The 27,380-nt window shown below is 36.0% G+C and overlaps 1 protein-coding gene across 1 annotated transcript; it reads left to right on the top strand.

Moving 5' to 3' along the window:
• Positions 1–3,541: 3,541 nt before the first annotated feature.
• ANXA1 (annexin A1) lies at positions 3,542–27,380 on the top strand. Its single transcript, XM_069084604.1, has 13 exons — positions 3,542–3,698; positions 9,454–9,533; positions 9,805–9,904; positions 11,055–11,149; positions 13,561–13,674; positions 15,837–15,927; positions 17,792–17,871; positions 18,086–18,142; positions 19,560–19,653; positions 20,234–20,329; positions 22,698–22,756; positions 24,739–24,861; positions 27,006–27,380. The coding sequence occupies exons 2-13, from the start codon at positions 9,468–9,470 to the stop codon at positions 27,060–27,062; spliced, it is 1,032 nt and encodes a 343-aa protein (XP_068940705.1). The 5' UTR covers positions 3,542–3,698; positions 9,454–9,467; the 3' UTR covers positions 27,063–27,380.

Consider the following 27,380-nt stretch of genomic DNA (forward strand, 5'->3'; position numbering starts at 1 on the left):
CAAGTGAATGGAATTGTGTGCTAAATATTATGCTGCAATTAACCTCAGGTCATATTCTTTCACTTTTTCTCACTAAATTCAGTTTGTCTTAAACTTTTTTTTTTTAATCGCCTTCATGTAATTCTACCAAACTATTTTGGAAGGGCAATTTAATCTTCTGTGTTGGGGCTGTTTTCCCCCTCTATGTTTACTAGGTTGAGTCATTTAATCTGACATTTCTGACAGTAGGATCTTTGTGTCTTCATTCCTTTGTACCATTGGAATAACTGAAGCATTGTAGACATATCAGAATAATAACACCTTTCCCAGAAGTAATCCTAGAAAAATCCTCATTATTTCATCTAAAGAGAAAGGATTATTTGGAATAATTTGGCAGAGCACACTTGGACTTTTGACAAATCTCTTTCCTGGATTTTCTAAGGTTTCCTAACACTGTGGGTTTTGCTAAATCAGTGTCAGTGAACTGCTATGTTATTCTACAGGATCAGTTTTTAATATTTGGAATACATAGAAGCACTAGAAAGGAAAAAAAAAGTTATAAAGATGTGTCATTCTGTGACCAGTAGTTATAGTATTCTTTCTTTTTTTTAAGTGGGTGGAACTATAACTGAGTCATCATCATTCAAAAACCAGAATAGGGATGAATCACAGTCCTAAAGATGCTACCTAGCATTTCACTCTAACAATGTATAGAGGCCACAATTGGTCTTTAAGTGTGTATAATGGCATCAGTTATGTTTTCATTCATTTCTGCCAACATACATGTTATTTTTTCTTGTTTTAAAATATGCTAATAGATTATCACTAGGAAAATTAATAGGTTTTATTCTTTCTTTAAGAGTGGGAGTTTCATTTTAGAATAGTGTGACTTTATCTTGCAATTATATCTGGTTGTTAAAAAATAAAGTCTTTCTACTTTTTGTTTAATTTTTAAGTATTATATGTCCACAAATTTTCCAATATATTGCAAATCCAAAAGTATAAACCATACCCTTTAGAGATTTTTATGCTTATCTGCTCACAATAGCAACAACAATCATAATCATCATAAGAAGGGATGGGTGCATTTGCTTAAAAAGAGTAAGGAGCATCTTTGTTCATTTTATGTTTTTGTCATTTTTTGGATAGGAGTCAGGAAGACCTGCCTTCAGTCCTTCCCCAGACATGCATTCTAGATGTGTGATAATGAGCAAGTCACTTCCTCTCTCTCAGCTACAGTTTCCTCATCTGTAAACTGGGGAAAATAACTCTAGTATATCCCAACCATAAGGTTGTTTTAAGGGTCAAAGGAGATCATGCATGTAAAATACATAGCAGACTTTAAAGCAGGGAGGAAATTAACTTTATTTTTTTTAAAGCAAAATGCCTACTCTGTGCCAGAAATAACGCTGAGGGACTGGTGCTATTATTATTCCCAATTTTACGTTTGAGGAAACTGATGCATATAGTAAAGTGACTTGCTGAGGTTTACATAGCTAGTAACTGCCCAAGGCCAGATTTGAGCTCAGGTCTTCATAACTCCAGATATGACACTCTGTTCACTATACCACCTAGCTGCCTCTGGTACTATAAAAATATCATTCATCATCATGTAAAATTTGTAAATCCTGTTTTGTAGTTATATTTTAATTAGTAATCATTTATATTTCCAGGTATTCATAAAACAAACACCTGAATCACTATTGATGTTAGAACAAATTCTCCACTCTTACATCATCCAGGAAACTTCTTATAATACCTGTTCTGTGATACCTCATCATCCTTTCATACACATTACAATCCTACTTCCTTGTTCACATTCAATTGCACACTTACAAAATTGCCAAGAATTCATTTGTTTTAGAGTTACCATTTAACCAAATCCATACAAAAGGCATTACACAGACATACCTTTTCCTGATGAGAATGATGACATCATGGCATTGTAGATAACTTCCTTAAGCTTTTTCAGGTGGAGATGCAATATAGCGATCACCATTTTCAATAGACAGAAAATTTCTCATGAATCAAAGTCACAGGATCAAATTAATATTAACAAAATATGAGCCTGAAACAAAGGAAGCAAGGCCTCAAAGGATGATGCCATAAGTACAGTGTTGTACAGATATGCAGTCAAGAAAAATTTGTTTGAAACAGCAAAACCAATTTATCACTATGGCATTATAGAGTTTTACAAAACTCATTTTCTACAATAATTTAGAAATTAAAAAACTGGCACAAACAGAATTGAACTACCTTACAGGTCAACCTTTCTTCTTCAAATCCTACTGGCAAAAAACAAAACCAAAACAAAACAAAAAAAGAAACCGAGTAAAGCCTATAAAAAGAATGATCTCCCCTCCCCCCCCATGTATCCCTAGGCTTTTTTTTTTCTTTTTTGGGGGGGAGAGTGGTTGAATTTTATAATCTGCCTCAAATGACAGATAGTTTAAATTTAAACTGATCATGGCAGGGGTGGGTGATGGGGGAAATTCAGGGAGAGGACAACAAACCAGTTTCCCTTTTCTAAGCTTCTTACCTATGGCTGGGAACGACACTGAGAGAAAATCTATCTGCTAATTGTCTCACTTCTGCAGTTGGGATACTGGAGCGCAGGTAAACACAAGAGCAATGTTTCTTAAATTGTGCTTTCAGGAACCTTGAAATACCTCAAGTAGGCATGTGTGCAGATGTGTTAAATGAATCTTGGTTTGTTTGTTAAAAAGCATTGAAATACTAATTTCAGAAACTTTTACCATGAAACTTATGCCAAAGTTTAGTTTCAACTGAACGGTTCTATCTCACTACGGAAGTTTGAGAAATACTGATAGATAATCTTTTTGCCTTTGCCCTAGATTCTTGCTTCTAACCTGCCACTTTAAGGGATGGCTCCAACAGCTTTCTCTAGCTCCTTTGGAAAGGAAGTCAGAACCAAGAGAACTGATAAATTGTAGAGGCATTCACATTCATCCTGCAGAGATTAAAACAGAATCATAGAATGAAAGCTGGTAGTCACATGTAGAGGTCATCTAATCCAAAATTCATATTTTACAAATAAAGACACTGAGGCCCAGAGATATTAATCCAGGTAGGAGGGAGGAGCAGGAATTTGAACCTAAGTTCTTTGACTCCTCATCAAGTATTTTTCCCATTGTGGACTACATACCTTCTATATGTGGACTTTCCAGGCTATGCACAACTGTCAAATCTTAGAACTTAGTAGAATATAAGCTAGGAACAGGGACATTTTACTTTTTTTCTTTGTACCCCCAATCTATACCATAATGGTTTGAACATTGTAGGCAATGAATAAATATTTTTGGAATTGGATTGTCTCTGGATTTCCCTCTATAACATTGCATATGTAGAAATCTTTTTTTTTTTCATGGTCAAGCAGAAATCAAAAGTAAAAAGAAAATATAAGAAAAACTTTAAATGACATATTCATCATTCCTAATCTGTTCCCTTTTTTTTTTTCTTTGAGCAGTCAGCTATGAGCTGGCTAACTTTGCAAGCCTGATTGCTTTTTGTTTAGGGGGAGGACTTAGTCACGTCCTAGACAAAAGGCAGCCAATCACTGGAGTTTGTACTACTTGTTTGTTGCTAGGTGTGGTCAGTCCTTCCAAACATATAAAAATTGCCAGCTCTGGTTTTGCACTTCCAGCTTGAAACTTTTGCTGAAGGTTCTTTCATTAGCTGTTTGGGAGAGTAAGAAAAAGGTGAGTTTTTTATTTCCTTCTTAGGAGCCATCTATTGCTTAAAAAAAAAAGAACTTTTCTAAATCCCCTATCCCCTAAAGCTTAGCTCTTAGAAGCAGCTGGCTCTGGAATTTACAGAAGAGGTGGGTGTGACTTGATGTTTTCTAAAAGTTTTTTTGGTAAAAGTGTTTATGCAATTATATTCAGAATTAATGTGTTGAAATTAATGACACTGTTTACTTTTGCTGTTCACTGGATAAAAGAATAAAAAGGAAAGAATGGCATGTGATTAGATTATTTGGCATTAGATTTCTTCACTTTCTGGTCAGTTACCATGGAAAAGGGTGGTTTTTTTTTTCCTCTTCCTCTGCAAGTTATGAGTTTCGACCAAAGCTATGCATACCTTATATGGACAGGAAAGGGAGGGGAAGGGAAGAGGGAGCCTGCGGTTTTCAGTGAATCTGTGACAAGAGGAGGCATTCATAGTTTAGTTTATTGCAGCTGGATGCCGAAAGTTGACCAAATTTGAGTTCACAATAAGCAGTAATTGTTTCTAATTAAGGCGTTTTGAAAGTCATGCTTTTGTTTTATTTGTCCTTCATAAGCTACATTAAGCTTCTCACCACTTTTCTTTTTAAAGGGTGTGGTCACATTCCTTTTCTAGGTAGTTAATGGGCTAACCTGTTTCTGGATTGCTTTATGTCATACTTGAGGGGAAAGAAAATAGATGATTTCAGGGGCGGCCAGGTAGCACAGCCAGTAAGAGCACCAGCCCCACGGATCAGGATGACCTGCGAATCGAATTCTGGGCTCAGATACTTAGCACCACATCCAGTTCCGTGTAACCTTGAGCAAGTTACTTAACCCCAATTGCTCACAAAAAAAAAAAAAAGAAAAAAAAGGAGATGATTTCCTGGGTGGTTTACTGTAATAGTGTACCCTGCAAAAATTGGAGCTGGGGCCTCTAAAGCCTTCCTCATTCTAGGGACCACTGTCTCTGAAGAAATTAATAGGTGGAGCAAGTAAGAAGAAAAGAGTCATCATGGAGGCATCTTTTTTGTAATGGGGAGAAAGCTGGATTAGAATTTAGAGGAACTGTATCTGTAAATCCTAGTTCTGTTTTTTTTTTTTTTTTACTACCCTTTTGACTGTAGGCAAGTTACTGAAGTTCTCTGTGTCTCAGTTTTCTTATCTTCTCAGAGGGATCCTGGCATAGTGGTTCAAAAATCATTCTGGGTTCAGGTCCTGACTCTGCTACATATTAGTTGTGTGACTCACACTTCTTAGTGGTGCCTGCAAGTTTTTAAGTCTCTAACAAATTTGCATTGGTAGAGGGAGTTCCTGATATTACAGGTCCTGTTCCAAAAAAACCCAGAGCAAATCCCTTCCCCCACAAAAGAATATTTGAATTAAGTGATCTCTGAAGTGTCCTTCCAGTTTAAAATGCCTAATCTCAATGAAACTTCTTATGTTTTGAGACTTAGAAGTACTAGGGCTGCATTAGGTTGGGGCTATCCATTATCTCAAACTTTCCTTCAGAGATTATTGCTGAAATCCTTGTGTGAATGCTAAATTAATAAACATTTAGTAGAAGAGTTTCTAATAGTTAAATACCATGTATATAATTAAGCACTTAATTAGTTTAAGTTTAGGATGCTTTTAAAAATCTTCCTCTACTTTCACTTTTGGAAGATTCATGTTGAAAATAACTTAAATGTGGTCAAATTTGGATTTAATCATATTTTAATAGTATAATTTTGGTTTAACCATGCCTACTGCTTCATTTGGAAGGTGGGGTGTTCAAATCTCGTTAAGTTCATACTTAACAGGTAATTAGTAATGACTTCATCATCTAATCCCCTAATGATTTTGCTAAAGGTTATAATGTGTAATTATTTAAGAGGTCCCTGAAGAAGAGTAAGTTGTTAGAAATCTCTATCAGGTGAACAGAGTACCTCCCAGTTTCATTTTCCAATTCAACAAGCATTTATTAAGTGCCTGTGATGGTAAGGTGAGTGATTGCACAAGGTAACATGAGAGACAGCATGCCTTGGTAGAAAGAAGGTTGGCTTTAAAGTCAGGAAGACCTGACCTCAAGTCCTTTCTCAGATACATACCATCTGTATGACCTCAGACAGCTCATTTAACTAGTTAACTTCTCTCAATGTCCCAAAGAACTTGATTCTGAGACCATAAATTAAAGGTGTTATCTGCCTTATCAAGGAATGAAGTTTCCACAAGAGAAATTTTCTTTTCTTTTCTTTTTTTTTTTTGGAGGGGAGAAGGCAGGTCAGTTGGGGTTAAGTGGCTTGCCCAAGGTCACAGAGCTAGTAAGTGTTAAGTGTTTCAGTTCAAATTTGAACTCAGGTTCTCTTGACTTCAGGGCCTGTGTTCTATTCACTGTGTCACCTTGATGCCCTTAAGAGGAGCTTTTCATTTATTTTTTTGCTTTTTGGAGGGCAATTGGGGTTGTGACTTGCTCAAGGCTAGGTCACATGGCTAGTAAGTGTTAAGTGTCTGAGGCCAAATTTGAACTCAGGTCCTCCTGACTCCAGGGCCAGTGCTCTATTCACTTCGCCACCTAGCCACCCCAGGAGGAGCTTTTTTAAGGGATTAAATCACAGATTAGGACCATCTCTCCTTCCCTTCTTTCTTCTCTTTCTCACTCACTCACTCACTCACTCATTCCCCCTCCTTTCTCCCAGGCTGGGGGATAGTACACAGAAAGGCCAGAGGTATATCAAGGGAAGGCAGAATTTGGGGAAGAACAATTAGATCAGTTTGACTGAAACAAAGAGTATTTGCAGGAGGATAATATAAAAGAAATCTTGAAAGGTAGAGTGGAGGTAGATTGTGATGGGCTTTAGATTTCAATGAAAGTCATTTATGTTTTCTCCTGGTAGCAATAACAGGAAATTGCTGAAGATTCTTGAAAAGGGGGCTGACATGATCAGACTTATGCTTTGGTATGATTACTTTGGCAGCTGTGTGTATCTTCAAAACAAGATTTGTGTTTGAAATAAACCTGAAACATAGGTAGTATTTTCCCCCCTGTAAGAACACTAATCTGAGAGTGCAGAGACCTGAGTCCCTGCTGTACCATTAGCTAACTAAATAATCCTGTAGTTCAAGGGAACAAAGGCCAGAGTTTTAGTGACTTGACTGAAATCATATTGTAGGTTTCCTTTCCATAAGATTACCTGCTCAAAACAGAAATCTTAGCAATTAATAGTGTAGTCTTCTCACTATATCAATTAATCAGTAAGCACTAAAATGCCTGCTACAGGGAAGCAGCTAAGTGTCATGGTAAATAAACAGTGCACTGGGCCTAGAACCAGGAAGACCCGAATTCAAATCTGGTCTCAGATGCTAATTAGTTGTGTGACCCTGATCAAGTTTCTTAAACCTCAGTTTCCTCATCTGTAAAATGAGATAAGAATGCCACCTCCCACTCAGGGTTACTGTGAAGATAAAATGGGGTCATATTTTTAAAGCAAATCTGGACGTGCTGTTATCACTTTTGTTCCTATTGTGTGACAGGAGCTTTGTTAGGTGCTGATGGATTTTGGGGTGATGGAGAAAAATTAAATTAGCTACAGTATTTTGTGATTCCATATGTGTGAAAAACATGATTTTCCAAAAATATTAGGGTGTCATTCACATCTTCAGGAGTTAATCTCCCATAGTTTGCTATTTGTAGAAAGATAAGATTGTCTTTCTCATTTACGTAGGTAGGTATGGGAGATTCTTGCAGGAAAGAAATAACAGGGTAGAGGCTGAAAGATTTTTTTAATCCACCCCTAAGTGCTGTTAGAAACTTTCCACTTACTGACTCAGTCTCCAATGAACACATGCTTTCATTTTTAAAGGAATTTGAAATGCAAGTGGAAATATTACATCAACAATTGAGTTGCAAAATGCCCTAGGCCCTGCAATTATGATGGCTTGCCATATTTGAATTATGTTCTAGTCTTGGTATGTCATTAGGATGATTCCCTAGCACCACCAGAAGTTTCTCTTCTTCTCAAGCTTAAGAAACATGCATTCATTATATAGTGAGAGGAGACAGCAATTAGAAAGAAAACAATTAGCGTTTTAAAAACTTGAAAAATTTTGAGGTCTATTATATTAAAGTGAGTTGTCTAACACTATTAAAATGTTTCTTCTGGAATGCTCTTATATCAATTTGTACTTAAAAGGTGTTCTTTGTTTATCTGGTTGGCTTTAATATTGCTTAATAAAGCAATTATTTGCTTGTCCAAATATTCCTCACTGCAAAAACTGAACAAAGGTCTCTCTGGACATGCAAATATAGAAGCATCACTAATCTCTAGAAATCAACATATTCAGCAATAGATATCCTAGGATTAGTAGACAGTGATTGTTCAGTAAACTTATTAAAGAGAAGAGATATGTATTGCTGTTGCTCCTGTGGCAGGGGAGGCTTTACACTTTACAATGAAAACAGTCGATCTGCAAAGGGACTGGCTTGTCTTGGTATGAGAACCAGTGAAGCACTGAGAAGCTTTATTTCTGTGTTAAAGACAAAGTTAGGGTTTTGTCAGTGTTTTAATAAAGAGTGCTGGATTTGGAGTCAGAGTATCTGGGTTCAAATTCTGCTTCTGTCATCATTCTGAGAAAGTCACTAAACCTCTCAGCCATCATACGTTTCTGTAAAATGGGGGAGCTGGACATGATGACTATTAAAATTTCTTCCAACTTTAAATCTTTGGATCCTTTGACATACTGACTGTATTGCCATGGGTAAGTCACTTACATTCTCAGTATCTCCAAATTCCAAAAGCTATGCTGTTAATAATGTTCTGAGGTCAGAGGACCAAAAAATCACAGTCTCAAAATGAAATCCTAAGTTCTTCAAGTATTTTCAAGGCATAAGACACTCTGCATGAATGAATATTGCAGACAATGAAAGATATTTTTTTATTTAAAAAATAAATCTAAATGTTCAATTAAAAAATTCCAGTCATTTGATAGAAAGAAAACAAAGTGCATTTCTGCCTCCCTGAAATATATCAAAGATAATTTAACCTTTGCTTCATAATTATAAATATGTACAATATTTATGTAATGTATAGTATATTTTAGTATAATATGTGCTATAAATATATACTGTATGTATCATAAATATATATACAAACATGCATGCATACATATAAAATATGCATATATATGTAGGTGTATATAGAACTCATGTAGATATATATATAAATATCATTATTAGAATAATACATTCCCTTCAAGGGACTATGTGTTACATATGTATACGCATTCATTTATGTATGTATATGCATTCATGGGGATGTGTTTATACATAATGCTGAATGTTCTGACTTTTCCACGAAGGTTTGCTTTCAAGTCTCACTCTCAGAGTATGTGCTTCTAATAGACTGACTTCCTCACCTCCTTTTATTCAACTTATAGTTTTTTGTAGATATGAAAGTAGATATTCCAGATTATCACAACGATAAGTCAATGAGGATCTACACTGAGTGCAATTCTAAGGGCCTCTGAAAGAAGTGCATGAGCTTTGTGATAGATAAGATTGATTTTTCTTGTTTTGATTCTCTGTCTTCTGATAGAGCAACTCACCTCTATCAAAGTTAAGGGTGATTAGAAAGCTGTGTAGCATATAGTTTACCTCAACTACCAGTTACAGTTGGATTTATGGCAAAATACTCTAGGAAAATGAGCATGAAAATACTATCTAAGAGTTACTTTCCTTTAATTTTAACTTTTACTTATGTTTTCTTTTCAGATACTTCTTTAAAAATGGCTATGGTAGCAGAATTCCTCAAACAGGCCTGGTTTATAGACAATGAAGAACAGGAGTATGTTGTAAGTATAGATATTCGTGGTTTATTAAACCTATGGTGCCTTCTGCCACCTCCTGTTCCACTCTTCTTTACTTGGATTCCCACATTAGAATGAGAGTTCTTGGAGGGGAGGCACTGCCTCATATCTTTATATTTGCCCACAGTGCTTTGCACCATGCCTTACCATAGCACTCACATAATGAGCAGTTAAGAAATGATGTACTTAGCTACCAACATTTCACTCAAACCTGGGTATTTAGAAACAAATTCCTTTATTTTTCTTTCCTCTTTAGAAAACTGTGCAGTCAAAAGGAGGACCTAGGCCACCAGTTCATACTAACTTCAACCCGTCTTCTGATGTTGCTGCATTGGATAAAGCTCTAACTGTGAAAGGTAATTATGTGCTATCAGAACATCCCCCTTTGGAAAATGTGTATATACATAATCTTTAAACGATGATCCACAAAGGTAAGAATCATCAGAAAGATTTTTTTCCCCAGTACCTAGCACCAACGTGGCCATAAATAAGTATATATTTGAATTGAAACAAATGGGGGAACAATTCTACTTCCATTTCGAAATTGAGGGATGTCCAGCTGAAATAAAGTTGGAGTTTATTAATAGTTAGGAGATGCTTTCTTTCTTATTGGTGGTTTCAGATTTGGCTCTAAAGTTGGAGGGGTTCTTAAGGGTTGGTATGAGAAAGAATAACATTACTCTTCCTTTCTACCTATTTTCTGATCCAAGTTTGGGCTGGAGAGAAAAAGAATCAGGATTGAAATTTCTTTTCTCTATTCCTTGCCGTCCAGCCACAACTCTGTCTGAGAATTACAAATTGGGGAAGAGAGGGAGCTATTTTATGCCTTTTCCTACTAAGGAAAGGTTGAATGATATAATAGGTCTCAAAACTATGAAAACCTAGGTTCAAATCCTGACTCTAATAAATACATGGCTGTGTGACCTCAATAAGTCATTTAATATGTCAGGGCTCTAGATAGCCCTTTGACACTATAAGTTCAAGAGAAAAGGCCAACCAGCATTGGTAGAGAGAATTTCCTTACCGGAGAGTTTCATTGGCCTATGAAATCATAAGCCCAATCTTCATCCTCTATCTCTGCTTTTCTAATAGGTTGGAAGAGTTTTATCTGTTAACTCCAGGAAACTATTCCCATAACATGCCTTAAAGATTAAAAGAAGAATATTTTTGAGGCTATCTACTATTTAATTACTCTTTTGATGAATATAGCTACATATTTTGTTCTATGACTTCTGGAAATAATTGTTAAGATAAAACATAATCTAAAATAGCTCAGAATTTAGTAGCTTTGTTGAGTATAACTGAAACTCACAAGTCTAAGTAGTGAATTGACTTCATAAAACAATCCAATCCATATTTTAATGTTTAACAGAGATTTTTTCCCTCCAGAGGAAAATGTAATAGATTGTTTATCTGCCATTTTGACATTATAGCAAATACAACCTAACCAATAACATCTAAGATAAGAACATAATTCTGAAAGTGTGGTTGTCCATCAATTTTTAGGTGTAGATGAAGCAACCATCATTGATATCTTAACAAAGAGAAACAATGCTCAACGTCAGAAAATCAAAGAAGCATACCTCCAGGAAAAAGGAAAGGTAAACTCAAAACTTTTTTATTGAGTCCAAGATCTTAATTTTAGCCTTAGAAACTCTGAGTTTATAAGGGAAAGAAAGCTAACTATGAAGTGAGAGGATGCCTCTTCTTCCTTTTACTACCTGTGTTATCTTAGACAATTAACTTAATATGTCTAAGCCTCAGTTTCCTCATCTGTAAAATGAGGTGGTTGATCACCTTTGAAGTCACTTCTGCCTCTAGTTCTAGGATCCTGTGACTTTTTAAGCACATTTATAGTCTAACACAAGCCAAGGTAAGCAGATAATTAGTCTTCAACAACCATAATTTAACTTTTAGACATTCAAGTTCAAAAGCAAAGATTAGAGGAACCAGGTCACACTTGTATCCTCTTTCCCTGGCAAGAATCTCGTTTGTAATAAATGAAGAGCCTAAATAAAAGTACATTTTACCAGCATTGTTTGAAAGGCACTATTGGAACTGAGGGCAGCTAGGTGGTGCAGTGGATAGATCACTGGGCTTGCAGTTAGGAAGGCTCATCTTCATGATTTCAAATCCAGCCTCCGACTCTTACTAGCTGTGTGACCCTGGGAAAGTCACTTAACCCTATTTGCCTCAGTTCCTCATCTATAAAATGAGCTGGAGAAGAAAATGGCAAACCACTCCAGTATCTTTTCCAATAAATCTCCAAATGGGGTCCCAAAGAATTGGACACAGCTTAAGAGTGAATGACACCAGTATTTGAACTGGAAGGAACAAGTTTGCTTAATATTCATTGGTGTCCCAAAAGTTTTAGTGCAGCTTTAATAACAGAAAAATAAGTGTTACAAACCTACAAAAAACATACCTTAAAAGTTTATTTTAATATTTATTCTTATCTAGTTTTGTGCATTTGGAATAATACATTTTTATTTTTCATTTTAACAAAACAGTGCACTCTGTCGTGCATTGTGTGTATGAGTTTCTGGATGCCGCGTTTTCGGACTGGTGGATCAGTAGAGGGCATTCTCTTGCCTGGCCACCTTAGTTATCTGATCTATCTCTATGAGATTTATTTCCTGTAAGGTCAAAACCATCACGTATGCATCAAAACGTCATTTTTTTGGGGGGGGGGTTGGTGGAGGTGATCTTAATGCTATTTTTACAAATGCATTTCTTTAAGATACTAAGCATCATCTGATAAAAGTTTTTGCAAAGTTCAAAGGTCAACTAGCATGATTTAGATTAGCACTAGTTGGTGGTTGTGACAAGTTTTAATGAGAAGCACATTAATATCTAAGAATATAAGTAATCAGCTTTTAAAATGCTTTTGTAATGATAACATTTATAATTCTTAAATTATTATTATTATTATTATTATTTTGGCCTTTATGGGGGGGAGGGCAGAGCAATTGAGGTTAACTGACTTGCCCAAGGTCACACGGCTAGTAAGTGTTAAGTGTCTGAGGCCAGATTTGAACTCAGGTCCTCCTGACTCCAGGGCTGGTGCTCCATTCACTGTGCCACCTAGCTGCCTTGATACTTCTGAAATTTTTAGAGCTTCAAATTGCACTAAGACTTTTGGGGACAGGTTACATATATATATTTATATATATATATGTGTGTGTGTGTGTATTTATAAAAAAATTGCATGTGTGTTAGCACACATTTGATCTCTTACAACAACACAACATTAGTGCTGGAAGGAGGCATAGATCATCTAGACTACCCCCCTCTTTTTTTTTTTTTCAAATAGATGACCAAATGGAGGCCAAGAGAAAGGAAATTATTCTCCCAGGGTAGTACAAGTATGAATGACAGAGCTCAGACTTAAATCGACGCTTGCTTATCCTAAATCCACTGTGCTTTCTACTAGGCCATGTCACTACTTCTCTTTTCTCACCTGAAATAAATGTAACAACACTTATGAAGTCCCTGTTACCCTTAGACTTTGTGGTGTCTCAGATGAGGCGTAGCCAGCTTGAATAACTCTCAATGTAACTGTTTACAATTTCATTGCATATGGATCATTTTGCCCTACATGAAGCATAGGAGAATGAGCAATGGAGTTGGCATCAGGAGATCTGGGATCTTCTTCCAGTTTTGCCATTCATTACCCCTCCTAGGCCTCTTTCTCAACTGTAGAATGCAGGTGCTGGGCAGGATTAACTGCTAAGGTTTCTTCCAACTTCAATCTACAATTCCTCTGAAGAAGGGTTCATGGAAATGTTGCTTCTTTCTTCCCTTAGTGCCTGAAAGTGTTTTATTAACTTGTCAATGCCAGTTTATGGATTCCTCCTTAACCTTTAATCCCTTTACAATGTCTGACCTGGTTGCTTTGCTTAGGTAGCTGTCCGCTTCCCCTAGGCCTACCCAGGGAAAAGCTTTAGAACTATAAGGAATAGCAAGGTGCTTCATAACTTGACTCACTATTGCCACTTATTCTTTTCTGTAGCCCCTGGAGGATGCTCTGAAGAAAGGCCTTACAGGCCACCTGGAAGATGTTGCCCTGGCTCTGTTGAAAACCCCAGCCCAGTATGATGCTGAGCAGTTGAGGGGTGCTATGAAGGTAATTGATGATGTTTGCAAAAGCTCTAACTGATGTGCTCCTTCTTGGCCAAACTTACAGGACATAATGCACAGACGGTGGCATCAGTAATTTGATCAACAAACATTTTCTAAGTGTTTATTATGTTCCCAGCCCTGTGCTTGTAAACATAATGCCAAAAGAAGGCAACTTCCCAGGTTCAAAATACCAGCATAGGTGCTCTCTATTTTATTCAGTAACAAACCCAGAACAGAGAAGATCAAAACATGACATCATTCAAAATACAGCATTTACTAAGTATGATTAAATAATCTCCAAGTACTACCCCACCCCAGGACCTTCCAATCATTCAATCAATTACAAAGTCTCTGTTCTAAATACTTCTCCACCCCTAGGCTATACCTTAAGTCCACCACAAAGCCCCTCTTCTCAAATGGAGATTAGTTTCCAAACATAAGTAAAATACATTCATTTGCTCAACCATAGAACACAATAAGGTCAAAAGTTCCCCACCCCTGGATCACAATTGAATCTACCCCAGTTACATCAAGTTTAAACACAGCACTTAATACCCAAATGGAGGTCTTTTCTTCATCTTGACAGGAGGCAAGTTCTCAGCAATCTTAGTTCCTGGGGAGACAAGGCTTAGCAAGGCCATAAGATACATTGCCAGTCCCTTCATGAATTTATCCTCTGTCTGTAGAACAGTCCTAGAACCCCTGAACACATTAGCAAAGCCCTCTCCCAGGATTTCTGTAAACATACAACAAGAAAATCCTTCTTCAGGGCTTCTGAACCAACAGAAAGGCTCCCAGACCCCTGCAACAACAGCACTGTCCTTCACCAGTGGACAGTATTCATTCTGTCTGCCGGACAGTCTCCAGACCCCTGCAACAACAGTACTGTCCCTCACCAGTGGACAGTATTCACTCTCTGTCTGCAGGACAGTCTCAGGCCTTCTTAACCAAATGCCAGGTTCCAGGACTTCTTCAACAGGACAGTCTTTCACCAGTGGACAAATCTGGCAAAATAACATCAAAACAGACAGACAAAGTACCAGCAAAACAGCCATGTCTCCTCAGTCCTTGGCAGCTCAGGGGGCAGGTCTCAAAAGTCCAGGGCAATTCAAAGCGGCCACCAGCAATCTCTTAGTCTCTCTCTCTCCACGAGGTGCTGCTTCCAAAAAGAACTTCCGCCTCTCTCTTGTCTCTCCAAATCTACATCACCAGCTCCTCCCAGTTCAGGACTTTCTTTTCACATCAACAAGCCCATCCCACAGGTGGGATTAACAAACTCTGGGTTTTAACACAATCAATTTGAAAACCAAGCCAATACAGGGGAATCTTTAATTGCCATTACTATCACAGTGCTAAATGCTGAGAATGCAAAGAAAGGCAAAAACATGGTCCCTCCCCTCAGGGAAGTCACATTCTAATCAAGGTGACACAATGCAAATAACTATGCACATACAAGACATAGGCAGTGTTCTACCTGCCAAATTTCCAGTGATCATAACATGTTTGTGCATGCTGTGGGGCCAGGATACTGTGATACAGACCCAGGCAGCTTGCTACCCCAGGCTGCTGTGAACCAGGACATGATGAAACAAGCCTGGAAGTTTGAATTATATCCAGCTGTGGGTCCTTTAGGGGAGGAGCATGCAGACTGTGTCAAAAGACTTAGTGAAGCCTTTTCTTCTAAAGTGAGGGGCTGTGCTGAAACTTTTGGGATGTTTTTTTTTAAGGATTGCTTTTTATGCTGAGTAATTCACTTCTAAAAGCTTTAGAAACTTCCTTGCTGACAACTTTTACCTGGGATCACTGAATGTGTTTTAGTTAAATAACTGTTTCTATGAATTTTTAGAGTCTGAGTGCTTCATTGAAAAGGATGTGGAATCCCTCCTCCAAAATTACAAAATTTGAACATAATGATTAAAACTCATTATTACTAAATCATGGAAGAAACCCAGCCAAACAAGTCAGATACTAATAAATGATATTGTAAGACTGGTCTTTGAGAGTATATTTAATGGTAATGCCTACCTATCCAAATGCTTTCTCATTAAGATTTCTCTCACAACAGGGGAGGGAAAGTAGACTTAAAATTAATATACTTCAGGACCTTCAAAAAAAGTAAAGAGTTGTCTTCATTTAATAAAGCCTTTCCTCATATATTTTGTGTAGGGTCTTGGAACAGATGAAGACACCTTAATTGAAATTTTGGCATCAAGAAGTAATGGGGAAATCGGAGAAATCAACAGAGTCTACAGAGAGGGTAAGTCACCAGTGACTTATACAAACATAATGAGATAGATGAGAAGGAGAATATTATGTTTCCTAAAATTTAAAATTTGTTGGTGGTTACAGATTCTTTGTAAACTCTGTATAGTATTTAGGGCAAACAAAAAGGCATCATGACAAGCAAACTGAGAAAAAAACAACAAAAAAATAATTTTTACAATTAAAATCTGTGACAAATGAAATCAACACTGAATGCAGGGAATTGGTCATGTAGTAAATATATGTATTCATTAATTGGGTTCTTGTAAGTGTACTCCTTTCCAATGTTTTGAGGCTGGTTTCTGAAGGAGAGCTTTTTCTTTGAAGAGAGCCTGAAAAATGGCTCAACTTTCCTTTTTCCTTTACAAGATTACCCAGCTAGGAGGTTATAAGTAACATTATTCTTAATTTTGGCTTTTCAAACATGGGTAAATTATTATGTCTCTAGGGATGATTAAGAAAAATAGAAATTATTATTTACTTGCTGTAAGGACTTGAGAACAGATATGTATTTCTTTTTTTTAATTTTAAATTTTACTTTATCATATTCTGTTAATGAAAGAGCAGAACCGTAGCAAGGAATTCTCTGGAAGTACCCTGTATTATTCAGCATCTTTTGTCTCTCAACTTTAGAACCAATGCACAGCAGTCCAAAAGATTTTACCTGGAGACCACACCTACCACAATATTCTGTGTGGCATATCTTGAAGGAAATAGAATGTATAATTACTCCTCATACAATAGGTTTATAGTCTAATTTAATAGAGGAAATTTTAAATCTTGTGTTTTGAGATCTCATGTGAAACCTGGTACTGTGGGCCTTTTGGTGCCAAACAAATAAGTTAGGGTGATCCTATGCCAGGGATTTTAAGTTCATGGCCTCCCTGGGCCAATTTAGGCTTTTGGAATTTCATAAAATACTCCCAGTTTTAACAACAAATACAACAGCTAAAGTTTATATAGCACTTTAGAGTTTTCAAAGAACTCTACATATATTATCTCCTTCTATCCTCATAACAAGCCTATGAGTTGGGTGCTATTATTATCCCCATTTTATGGATGAGGAAACTGAGGCTCACAGAGATTAAGTGACTTGCAGAGGGTCACAGAATTAGTAAGTGTCTGAGGTAGCATCTGAACTTTTATCCTGGCATTTTATTCTTTTGTGCACTTAGAAATAATTTGAATTTGTATTTATGTACACACACATTTTATTATTTCTACTTGATCATAATCTTCTCAAGGACAGGACTAGCATCACATTTATTTTTGTACCTCATCTGGTATCAAACAGTGCACATAATAAAATATTTTTTTCAATGAAGGAACAGTGGTATCATTGAGCAACACAAAGAGCAAGATTGTTATTCAACTGTTCAAAATGAAAAAAAAATACCCATCTCTAGTTTCCATTAAGGTTCCACATTATCATGTATTTTGCAACGTCTATGTATTTTCTAGCATCATATTGCTTTTAGTGTTTCCATCTTTTTTTCATGTAACCAAAAACAATGAATACAAACTGAATTTTATCCTAGCATCTCACTTTATAATGGGAAAGTATTTCTTTTTTCTCACTTTGCCTGCATGGGTTTAAGGAAAACATATATTGCTGAATGGATTACCCATTTAATGGGTATCTATACAGTTTAATTCTGCTAGCAATGTAAACCAGCCCCTGAATGTCTCTGATGGTGATGAAGCAATGTGGCATTCTCTCATTTACTGCTGCTTTACTGAACAAATGACTTTGATGATACAAAGGCATACTTACTTTGGTTCTACTATTATGTAGAGGAAGATACATTTTTTTCTCATTTAACATATAACTTCTTTGATTTTTCAATCTTGCAATATAGAGCTTAAGCGAGATCTTGCCAAAGACATCACCTCCGATACATCTGGAGATTTTCAGAAGGCTTTGCTTTCTTTGGCCAAGGTATGTGATTGATTTAAGTAACTTCAGTGAATGTCACCTTTTGAAAAGAACAAACCATAATTTTGAAATCTTTCCAGAAATTTATCTTCTTTCCTTCATGTGTTATTCCTAAAATTTTTATGAAAAATATTATTATAAAAATGCTTTGGGTTATGTTGAAGAAAATAAGTTTTAAAGGAAGAATAATGACATTTCCTCTCTCCCCTTCCACCAGGGTGACCGAAGTCAGGACGTTGGTGTGAATGATGATCTGGCTGATAATGATGCCAGGGTAAGGATACCCTTATCACTGTGAATTTTCTTTCCTTTTCTCTCTTTTTTTTTCCTTTTGGAGGGCAATTGGGGTTAAGTAACTTGCCCAAGGTTACATGGCTAGTTTTTTTGTGTGCATGTTAAGTGTCTGAGGCTGGATTTGAACTCAGGTCCTCCCGACTCGAGAGCCAGTGCTCTATTCACTGCACCACCTAGCTGCCCCTGAATTTTCTTTTCTAATATCCTGTTTTTGATGTAGCTACCCTTTCTGGATAGAATTTTCCAATTTTCTTTATGTATGAGTGTCTCCTCATGACTTTTTTTTGGAGGCCAATAGTTGACCGACCAATATTAAAGACTAACTAAAATCTGATGATTTCCTTTTTCTTTATTCTTCCTGTGCTTTTAATAAAGAAGGAATTAGTGAGAGGAGAAAGTATTAAACACTTGCTACGTGTCAGGACCCGTGCTAATCACTATTAATACAAATAGAAGCAAGCAAGTCCCTATCCTCAAGGAGCTAACATTCTGATAGAGAAAAACAGTATTATATACATGGAAGTAGAGTTGAGAAAGAGGGAGATGGGTAAGGCAAAGCTTAGAGATAGTCAAGAAGTAATGTGATTCTGAGACTGTTCAAGATAAAGTGGAAGGTTACCGATCAGAGTCCAGGGCTCCAGGGGGGCAAGAAATGGAATCATAAATCTCATGCTGGAAGGATCTGAAAGGCCAGCTAATTTAACACCTTCGTTTCACAGAATAAGAAATTGAGGCTCATTGTAGTTAAGTACTTGCCCAAAGTCATAGAGGTAATGAACATAAGGGGCTAGATATAAAGTCAAGTGTCAGTATTATTTTTGTTATACTGTGTTCTTATATATTAAATAAATAAGGGAATGAAAGAAAGCATTTATTTACTACTCTATATTTTTTCATAAAATGATTACAAGCATTCTTCCTGATTCCACTAGTACTTTCAAAGGATAATATTAAACTTTAGTACAAATCCCATTAATCAAAAACATTTCTTATTGGTCACATAATGTTAATTTTATATTGTTTCAAAGTCAGTGATAATCTGTGATATGAGATGTGCATTCAAGGAGGAGATATTAAATGAACTAGAAATAGGGACAATTATGAATTAGCAGTATCATTTTGGGGTTAATAAGTATTGAAAAAATAACGAAGCTTCAGATAATGTCCTCTTATCACCACTAATTAAAGGATATTCTTCTGTAGCCTTTACCATTAATGCTGGGTACATAGTAACCACTGAACAAATATCTATTGAGAAATCCCTCAGGAAGCATACCATGCTTTCTACTTCTCCAAATGGGAAAAAATCCAGTTTCTCTCTTGGATTGTTTTTTCTGAAATTTTCATTTGGGCAACATTTAAGGAGTAATTACTGTTTATTTTCTACTTTACAACAGGCTTTATATGAAGCAGGAGAGAGAAGAAAAGGAACTGATGTGAATGTATTCAATACTATCCTTACCACAAGAAGCTTCCCTCATCTTCGCCGTGGTAAGTAAAAGACACTGTTTTTTTGGAAGGGGGTAGGGTAAGAAATGGGGTACATTACTTTTTTAGAGCTGGATACAGAGAAGAACTTCCCTGGAAACAGTGTAGCCATATTGGAGAACTATAAACTATCAAGTTTACATTCATTCTTTTCTTGCTATCTTGCAAATGAAATCTGTAACTGGACTCTTAGCCCATTTTCCTTCTCAAATGAAAAGAAATAAATCTTTTTCAAGGTCATTCCTATATCCCATAATACTCCAAGTATGGAGGCCTTTATATAGTTGTCTTTCCCATGTATTTTCTGACTTCTTTTTTGAATGTGTAGCATTTTTAAAAGCACAAATTTAATCCATTTGGTAACCTTGCAGTGTGATTTGAATTAAGAATTTAGGGTCATAAGTGAAGGTGAACTGTCTGCATCATTCTCAGTGGTTAATAATGAGATAGCTTGTGATCTGTATTCCCTCAAGTCTGGTTCTTGCTCCCCTCATACAAGGGTTCATTTCTTTTCTTGGCCCTAAGTTTGTCTCTGAGGGTGAGGGGATAAATCTTTTAACTCAATTTTATTTTCCTCTTTTAGTGTTTCAGAAGTATTGCAAATACAGCCAACATGACATGAACAAGGTATTGGACCTGGAACTGAAAGGTGATATCGAGAACTGCTTAACTGCCATTGGTATGTGACTCTGCAGTTGAAATAGGCTATAGTTTGAAATTTAAAAATATTCTTCTATAGAGAAATTGTATTTTTATTATATTCAAGTTCTGCTGGAGTAAATCTGGCCCACATTCTTGGTAAAGAGCTTTCCTCTTTTCCTCTGACAAGAGATGCCTTTATAAGAATTCCAACATTGTCCTTTTATCTCAAGTATAGCTGAGAGTAGACAATGTAGATTAGGGGAGGGGGAATGTTTCAGTTCAATCATTTTCTCCTGGAATGTGCTGGGGACTGGGAATCTCACTACAAAAGTGAGACAGTTTGTCCTTAAAGAGTTTGCACTCTAACAGAGCGATATAGCATGTTCACAGGTAAGTATTTGAATGATACACATAAAAGAAATACATGGTGATTTGGGGAAATGATATATCAACGACTCTGGGAATGAGGTTAAAGTTTTTGTTATTTTATGATTTAAAAGTTGCTATAGAATTTCTTCCCATTTGAGAGGGGACAGATTCTAGGGAAAACTGTGCATGCGCAAATCTTGCCTGGTAAAGAGATCACTATCAACTTAGAATCAAAGAATCTCAAAATTTAAGGGAATTTTAGAGTTTCATATAATCCAATCTGTAAGTAATAACCCCTAGAATTTAAATAGATTTGCAGAGGGATTTATAGATATTAACACATTTAATTCTCACAACCACCTTGTGTTGTAGGTGCTATTATCCCCATTTTACAGGTGAGCAAATAGAGGGAGACAGAGGTTTAGATGACTTGTCAGAGGTCACCCTAGTGACATTAGGAAAAATTCAAACTCGGCTCTTCTTGGCTCCTGGTCCATCCCTTCACTGCTTAATATCCCTGATAGATGTTCATCTGGCTTTCACTTGTAAACTCTTGATGCTGGACAACTACTAATTTATAAGGCAGGACATTTCATTGGACAATAGAAATGCTCCCTTACCTTGTGATCTATAAGCCATCTCCCTGAATCTGCTTTGCTTTGATCCTAATTCTGCTACCTTCTGGAACCACATAGTCAATTTAATCGATTTTCCAAATGGCAGCTCCTCTTATATTTGAAGTCAGGTATCACATCCTCCTTAAGTTTGCTTTCTTAAACATCCTAGAAATCTTTGACTATTCTTCCTATCACATCATTTCAGTGTCTTCCTCATAGAGATGCCCTCAGTTTTCAGTGTCTTTGAAATATGACACCTAGAGCTGAACACTGTATTCTATATGTGATCTTAGCAACCATTGTAATTTATTATTCCCTTGTTTTGGAAATAATGTTTCTATTACTATAGACTTTCAGCTTTTATTTTTCAGCTTTCTGACATGGTGCATTCACTTATGTTAAACTTATTGTTAACTAAAACGTCCAACGTCCTCCACATAAATGTTCTCTAATCTTTTCTAATATTTGTACAGTTGAGACTTTTAGATTTTTATCCTCAGGTTGCATTTTACCTTTATCATTACTAAATATAGTCTTTTTAGTTTGCTCCTCATCTTTTTCAATGCTCTTGGTTTCCCCCCAGTTAGAGCAAATGGAAATTGCCTCAGCTAGGTGCTAAGAAATCTTTAAAACCTACTAATCTCTTCCTTAAGGAAAGTGAGTGTTACTGTAGTAGCAAAAAAGGGAATGGAGGAGCTTCATAAAAGCACATTTTGAAACAGCATAACAAACACAAATCAAAGCAAACAAAAAACAGCAAAATAATAATTAAAGCTATGTAAAAGTGGATTAGACTGCCACCAGAGATGGGTTCTTCCCTTCCCCCCATCACTGATGAGCTTCAATTGGAGATGATTTTATCTGCTGCTACATCATATGTTTCTTACCTGCCCAGTAAAATTCATGCCATAGAGTCTTCCAAACATCTATAGTATGACAGGGCAGTTTTGCCTCCATGTGCTACAATGGGAGAATTACTACACAAAGCTTAAAAAAAGCCATATGACCATCTGACTAGTTATTTATCAATTAGCAAATAAATAAAGCACTTGCTGTGTGCCAGGCATTGTGTTAAGTTCTAGGGATATAAGAAAAAGGGAAGTGGACCCTGTTCTCACAGGGGAGTAGAACATATATAAAAGTAAGTATTTATAAAATAAAAAGAGTAGATAGAAGGAAGCCTTTGAGGTATATTGTAGCATTCTGGCTATTCCAGGTTAGATCGGATCACCTCTAAGGTCCTTTCAAGTTCTAAGAGTCCGTGATCCTATAATTCTCTATCTGGGAAAGGGTAGATCCTCATTTACCATTCCCCCATAATGTCAACATGATGTTTTTACCCTATGATAAGGATGTCAGTTATAAAATATTCATTCTCTTTCATTAATTCATTCTCTCACTCTCTCTTTTCTCTCTCAGTGAAATGTGCCACAAGCAAACCAGCTTTCTTTGCTGAGAAGCTTCACAAAGCCATGAAGGTACAGTTTAACTAAAGGGTTTTCTTTGGGGAAGTCTCACTATTTACAAGTAAAGAAATGATATGTTTGTACTTGCAGGGAGGAAAAATACATTTAACTGAGCAACTTTCATTAGTCTGATTCAGTGTCTTCATTGAAAAATAGAAACTTATTTGACATTTTTGAAAAGCTGTAGTTGGATTTGACGTGTTTGGGGTGATTTTTGATCGTGCACTTGAATTTGTAATTAAAGTCCTTTGATGAGAAACTTTGGTTTGCTTTGCGCATTGCATAAAATTCCAATGCGCATGAAAATTGTGACATTTTCTTCTTCCTCTTAGCCCTTGCTCTTTAACAAGTGCCATCAAGGTTATTGGCATTCTAATTTTCCTGTGATTAAATTTCATCTTTTAATTATGTATTTCTACTGTCCACAAAGCAAGAGTTGAATTAAAGAAACACAGAGAGCAACAGATATTTCATGTTTTGCTTAGATTTTTAGAAATTATTTCCAACAACCTTCTTTCTGCTAAAAAAAACAAAAACAAAAACAAGAGATGCTTTGGACTTAGGTGATTTTTACTGGGCTAATAAGTTCACAGTATCCCTTACATTCATTTGCTTTCTGTTGATCTGTCTATTCCCCTAATTACCAAAAACAACCAGTGGAATGGAAATCAATGGATGTTTAACAGATACTCAGTGGCTTCATCTTTTAGTTCTCATGGACTTTCCTGTACCCTCTTCTTCAGGAAAGAAATAGAAGGGGAAAAAAAACTTTTCAACTATTTCTATGTTTTATTATATAGTAATTGGATTGTAAAAAAATTATATGCCTTGTACTTTACAACTAGAAGGGATAGAATAATTATATTTGTTTTTTTTGTTTCTGTCTCAAAACCTTATTTTCTGCATTTTGCATAATTCTTCTCACAGGGATTGTTATCTTCAAATATCAACACCTTACAATAGAAAAAAATTGTTATTTTTCTTCATTAGTAAAGGTTGCTAATCAGAGAACAGTGTACAAAAGGACAGGCATATATGTTCATTTGCTTACATCAATTCACATATCACACATGAATATATATATCAATTTATAGGTATTTGTATATATTCTCAGTTTTTAAAAATTAATAGGAAAGTATGAAGGAAGATAGATATGTTTTACAAAGAGTAGATCTGTTTATGAGCCAACCTTCATCCACCCCATGATAATAAGTCTGTTCATTATTTCCAAAATGAAGAGGGTGGACTAGACCCTCTAGTCTAGAAAAGTTCACAAACTTTTGGCTCTCAGTACCTCTTTCTACTCTTCACACTTTTTGAGAACTCTCTAAAGTGCTTTTATTTATATATAAGGACTCTATCTATTGATGTTTAACATAGTAGAAATTAAAATGTCTTAGTATTATTATGAAAATCGTTTTGACCTCACAGATATCATAAAAGTGTTTTAGAGATCCATATGGGTTCCTAGATCTTACTCTGAGAACCCTTAGACTGGATAATCTCCAAGTTCCCTTCTAGCTCTTACATTCTGTGAACCTATGAATATTCTCTATATGAATAAAAAGGTAATTCCTTCACATAGTATAGGGCTTTGGAGTAGAAAAGTCAATGATGATTTGAAGCATAAAACCAAAGAAACTTTTAAAACATACCTCAGATTCTTTTGCATTGATTGTGAACTCAGGGCTTCTCTCTGCAAGTCTGAGTTCATTCTACTGCGCCATGAGAAGTCCTAAGTTGTTTCCTTTAGGACACAGAGATGTGTTCAAGGTTATACAACTAGCATCAGACATACAGTCCTATCTTGTGTCTTCCAAACCCCAAGACTACCCCTTTGTCTACTGTGCTACGTGATCTGTATATGTGTATGCTGTATGACCAATTCTTTCAGAAACGAATTGGCGTAGATGAACACAGCAGGCCTTTCCGCCCTTACCCCAACTTAGTGGCAATGTCATGACTTAAAAGTGACCGTTATTTGTTTTGAATAGGGGGCTGGAACTCGTCATAAGGACCTTATCAGGATCATGGTTTCTCGTTCTGAAATCGACATGAACGAGATCAAGGTATACTATCAGAAGATGTACGGCATCTCCCTGTGCCAAGCCATCCTGGTATGTTTTGTTTCTTGTTACAACATTATATGACAATCGACAATTCTGTTTTGGCTTAATGTATTATTTGTTCCAAGTAGATAGCAAATATATGCTTAAATATTATTATTTTTATTCATTTTTTTGTTTAGAAATTGCTTCTTTTTCAATTTGATGGAAACCCAGGCTAATTTTCACTCTTGGGGAGAAATATTTCTAGTTTTTAATGATATTTTGTTGAATTTTGGGTCCATTTGAGAAACTGTCACAGGAATCAAAGATAAAATTTTTTCTGTGACAAATGTTAGCCTTCAATAGGAGATTTTTATCATAGATTGGTGTAAAAAGAAATTTTAAAACATCTAGTCCAAACTTTTCATTAAAAAAAAAATAGGTGGTTAGGTGGTGCAGTGAGTAGAGCACCAACCCTGGAGTCAGGAGGACCTCAGTTCAAATGTGGCCTTAGACACTTAACACTTACTAGTCATGGGACCTTAGGCAAGTCACTTAACCCCGATTGCCTTGCAAATCCCCTCCAAAAAGCAAAAAAAAAAAAAAAGATAGAGAAATTAAAATATCAAACAGTTCTTTAGTGATAGAGTCAGAACTAAAACTCAGAGCTCCTGATATAGAGCATGTTTTCCTTTCCACTGAACCTTGCTATCTCTAAAATTAAAAAAAGTAGTAATTGAGTGTTTGGTGCATACATGTTTTTCTTTTCGTAGTTTCTCAATATTACAATTAATTCCTTTTGACTATAAAGGGATCATGTGGTTCTGCAATGGATTGTTGGTTAGTTGTTCAGTTGGAACCATCTTCCAAATTGCATTTTTTGGAGGCTTACTTTGGGGAAATAGTGCTTGGTTCTACCGAAAATGGATTCATTTTCTAAGCATTTGTCAGTGAATGATTAAAGTATGTCTCAATTTCATTTCTTAAAGGGGAGACAAGGGAGGTGTAATTGTAATTTCTTTTAATTTGTATAGCTAGGATGTTTCAAGAATAAATGAATGAGAATTATATTTATAGATGAATCCTATTAAACCTAAAAACCATTAATACTAAATTACACAAAATATTCTCAAAAATTAAGGAAGCACCCTATCAAACTCATAGTTGTCTTATTTTATGTTTCAGGAAAGACTAAAATAAAGAATTATGAGGGGCGGCCAGGTAGCACAGCAAGTAAGAGCACCGGCTCCAGTGTTGAGAAGACCTGGAGATCGAATCCCAGGCTCAGACACTTAGCACCCACCCAGAAACACCTGGCCGTGTAACCTTGAGCAAGTTACTTAACCCCAATTGCTTAGGGGCGGCCAGGTGGCTCAGCGAGTAAGAGTACCGGCTCCAGTGTTGGGATGACCTGGAGATCAAATCCCAGGCTCAGACACTCAGCACCACACCCAGAAATAACTGGCCATGTAACCTTGAGCAAGTTACTTAACCCCGATTGCTTAAAAATATAAAAAAAAAGGGAAAAAAAAGAATTATGGACCAATGTAATTAATAAATATTAATTAAAATTATCAATACAACTGACAAAAAACCCCTCTAGCAATTATTTACAAAATCATCCACTATGGCTAAATTGTATTCGTACCAGAGATCTAAGGATAGTTCAGCATAAAGGAATATAATTGATCATGAACATAATTAATCAGATTAAAACAAAGAAAAACCTAAAACCATGTGATTTAATCAATGGATGCATAGAAAAAGGAACACATGACAGAATAAATTTCAGAGCTCCTTAAAAGAATTGGCACTAGTTTAATTCAAGCTATATTTTTCTTATTAAGTGACAAAAATCCACCTAATAGAAAGGAGTAGCCAAAGAAATATAACTGTCTCTGTTTCTAATGAGCTATCATGAACAACTCTAACATGTGATACGATTAGCTCGATATCATGTTACCTCTAGTCATAAGGCATGGCTTTGTATTTTATCATGTGATGGTATTACAAAACATTATCTGTTTCAATCACTTTGAAATCTGAATCCGCTCATCTTTGCCCATTCTGGGAAATAATCAACAAACAATTATTTGCTAAATTTCTGTTGTATCAGGGGTATTTAAAAATGAATGATCTTACAATTACTGATGACCTCAAAGGATTGATGGCTATTTTCAGGTAATATTCATATATATTTTCTTAATTTACAGGATGAAACCAAGGGAGATTATGAAAAAATCCTGGTTGCTCTGTGTGGAGGAAACTAAATGGCATTATTGTGATATACTCCAGCTTTATCATCAGAAGATATTATTAATTCATCTCTGCTACCTTTAAAATATAGCATAGATTCAGAGAAGTTTTTTTAAAGCTTGGATTATCATTCAGCTATCAACTTTCTGGAAAATTTAGTCTGGAAAACTTATTCTTTTTTATCTCAACGCTGTAAAATAGTGCTAAGATTTTTTTAAAAACAATATTTATCCAAAAACCATGTACCCAAAATGTTTACATTTAACAACATTAAAAGGTACAACTTAAGGACTTTATATAACATGGAAAATAAAGCAAACATGTAAAAAGGA

The sequence above is a fragment of the Petaurus breviceps genome, unplaced genomic scaffold, assembly GCF_028583685.1.
Source record: "Petaurus breviceps papuanus isolate PSGF00001 unplaced genomic scaffold, PetGlider_PUasm1.0 175, whole genome shotgun sequence".
Taxonomy (NCBI): Eukaryota; Metazoa; Chordata; class Mammalia; order Diprotodontia; family Petauridae; genus Petaurus; species Petaurus breviceps.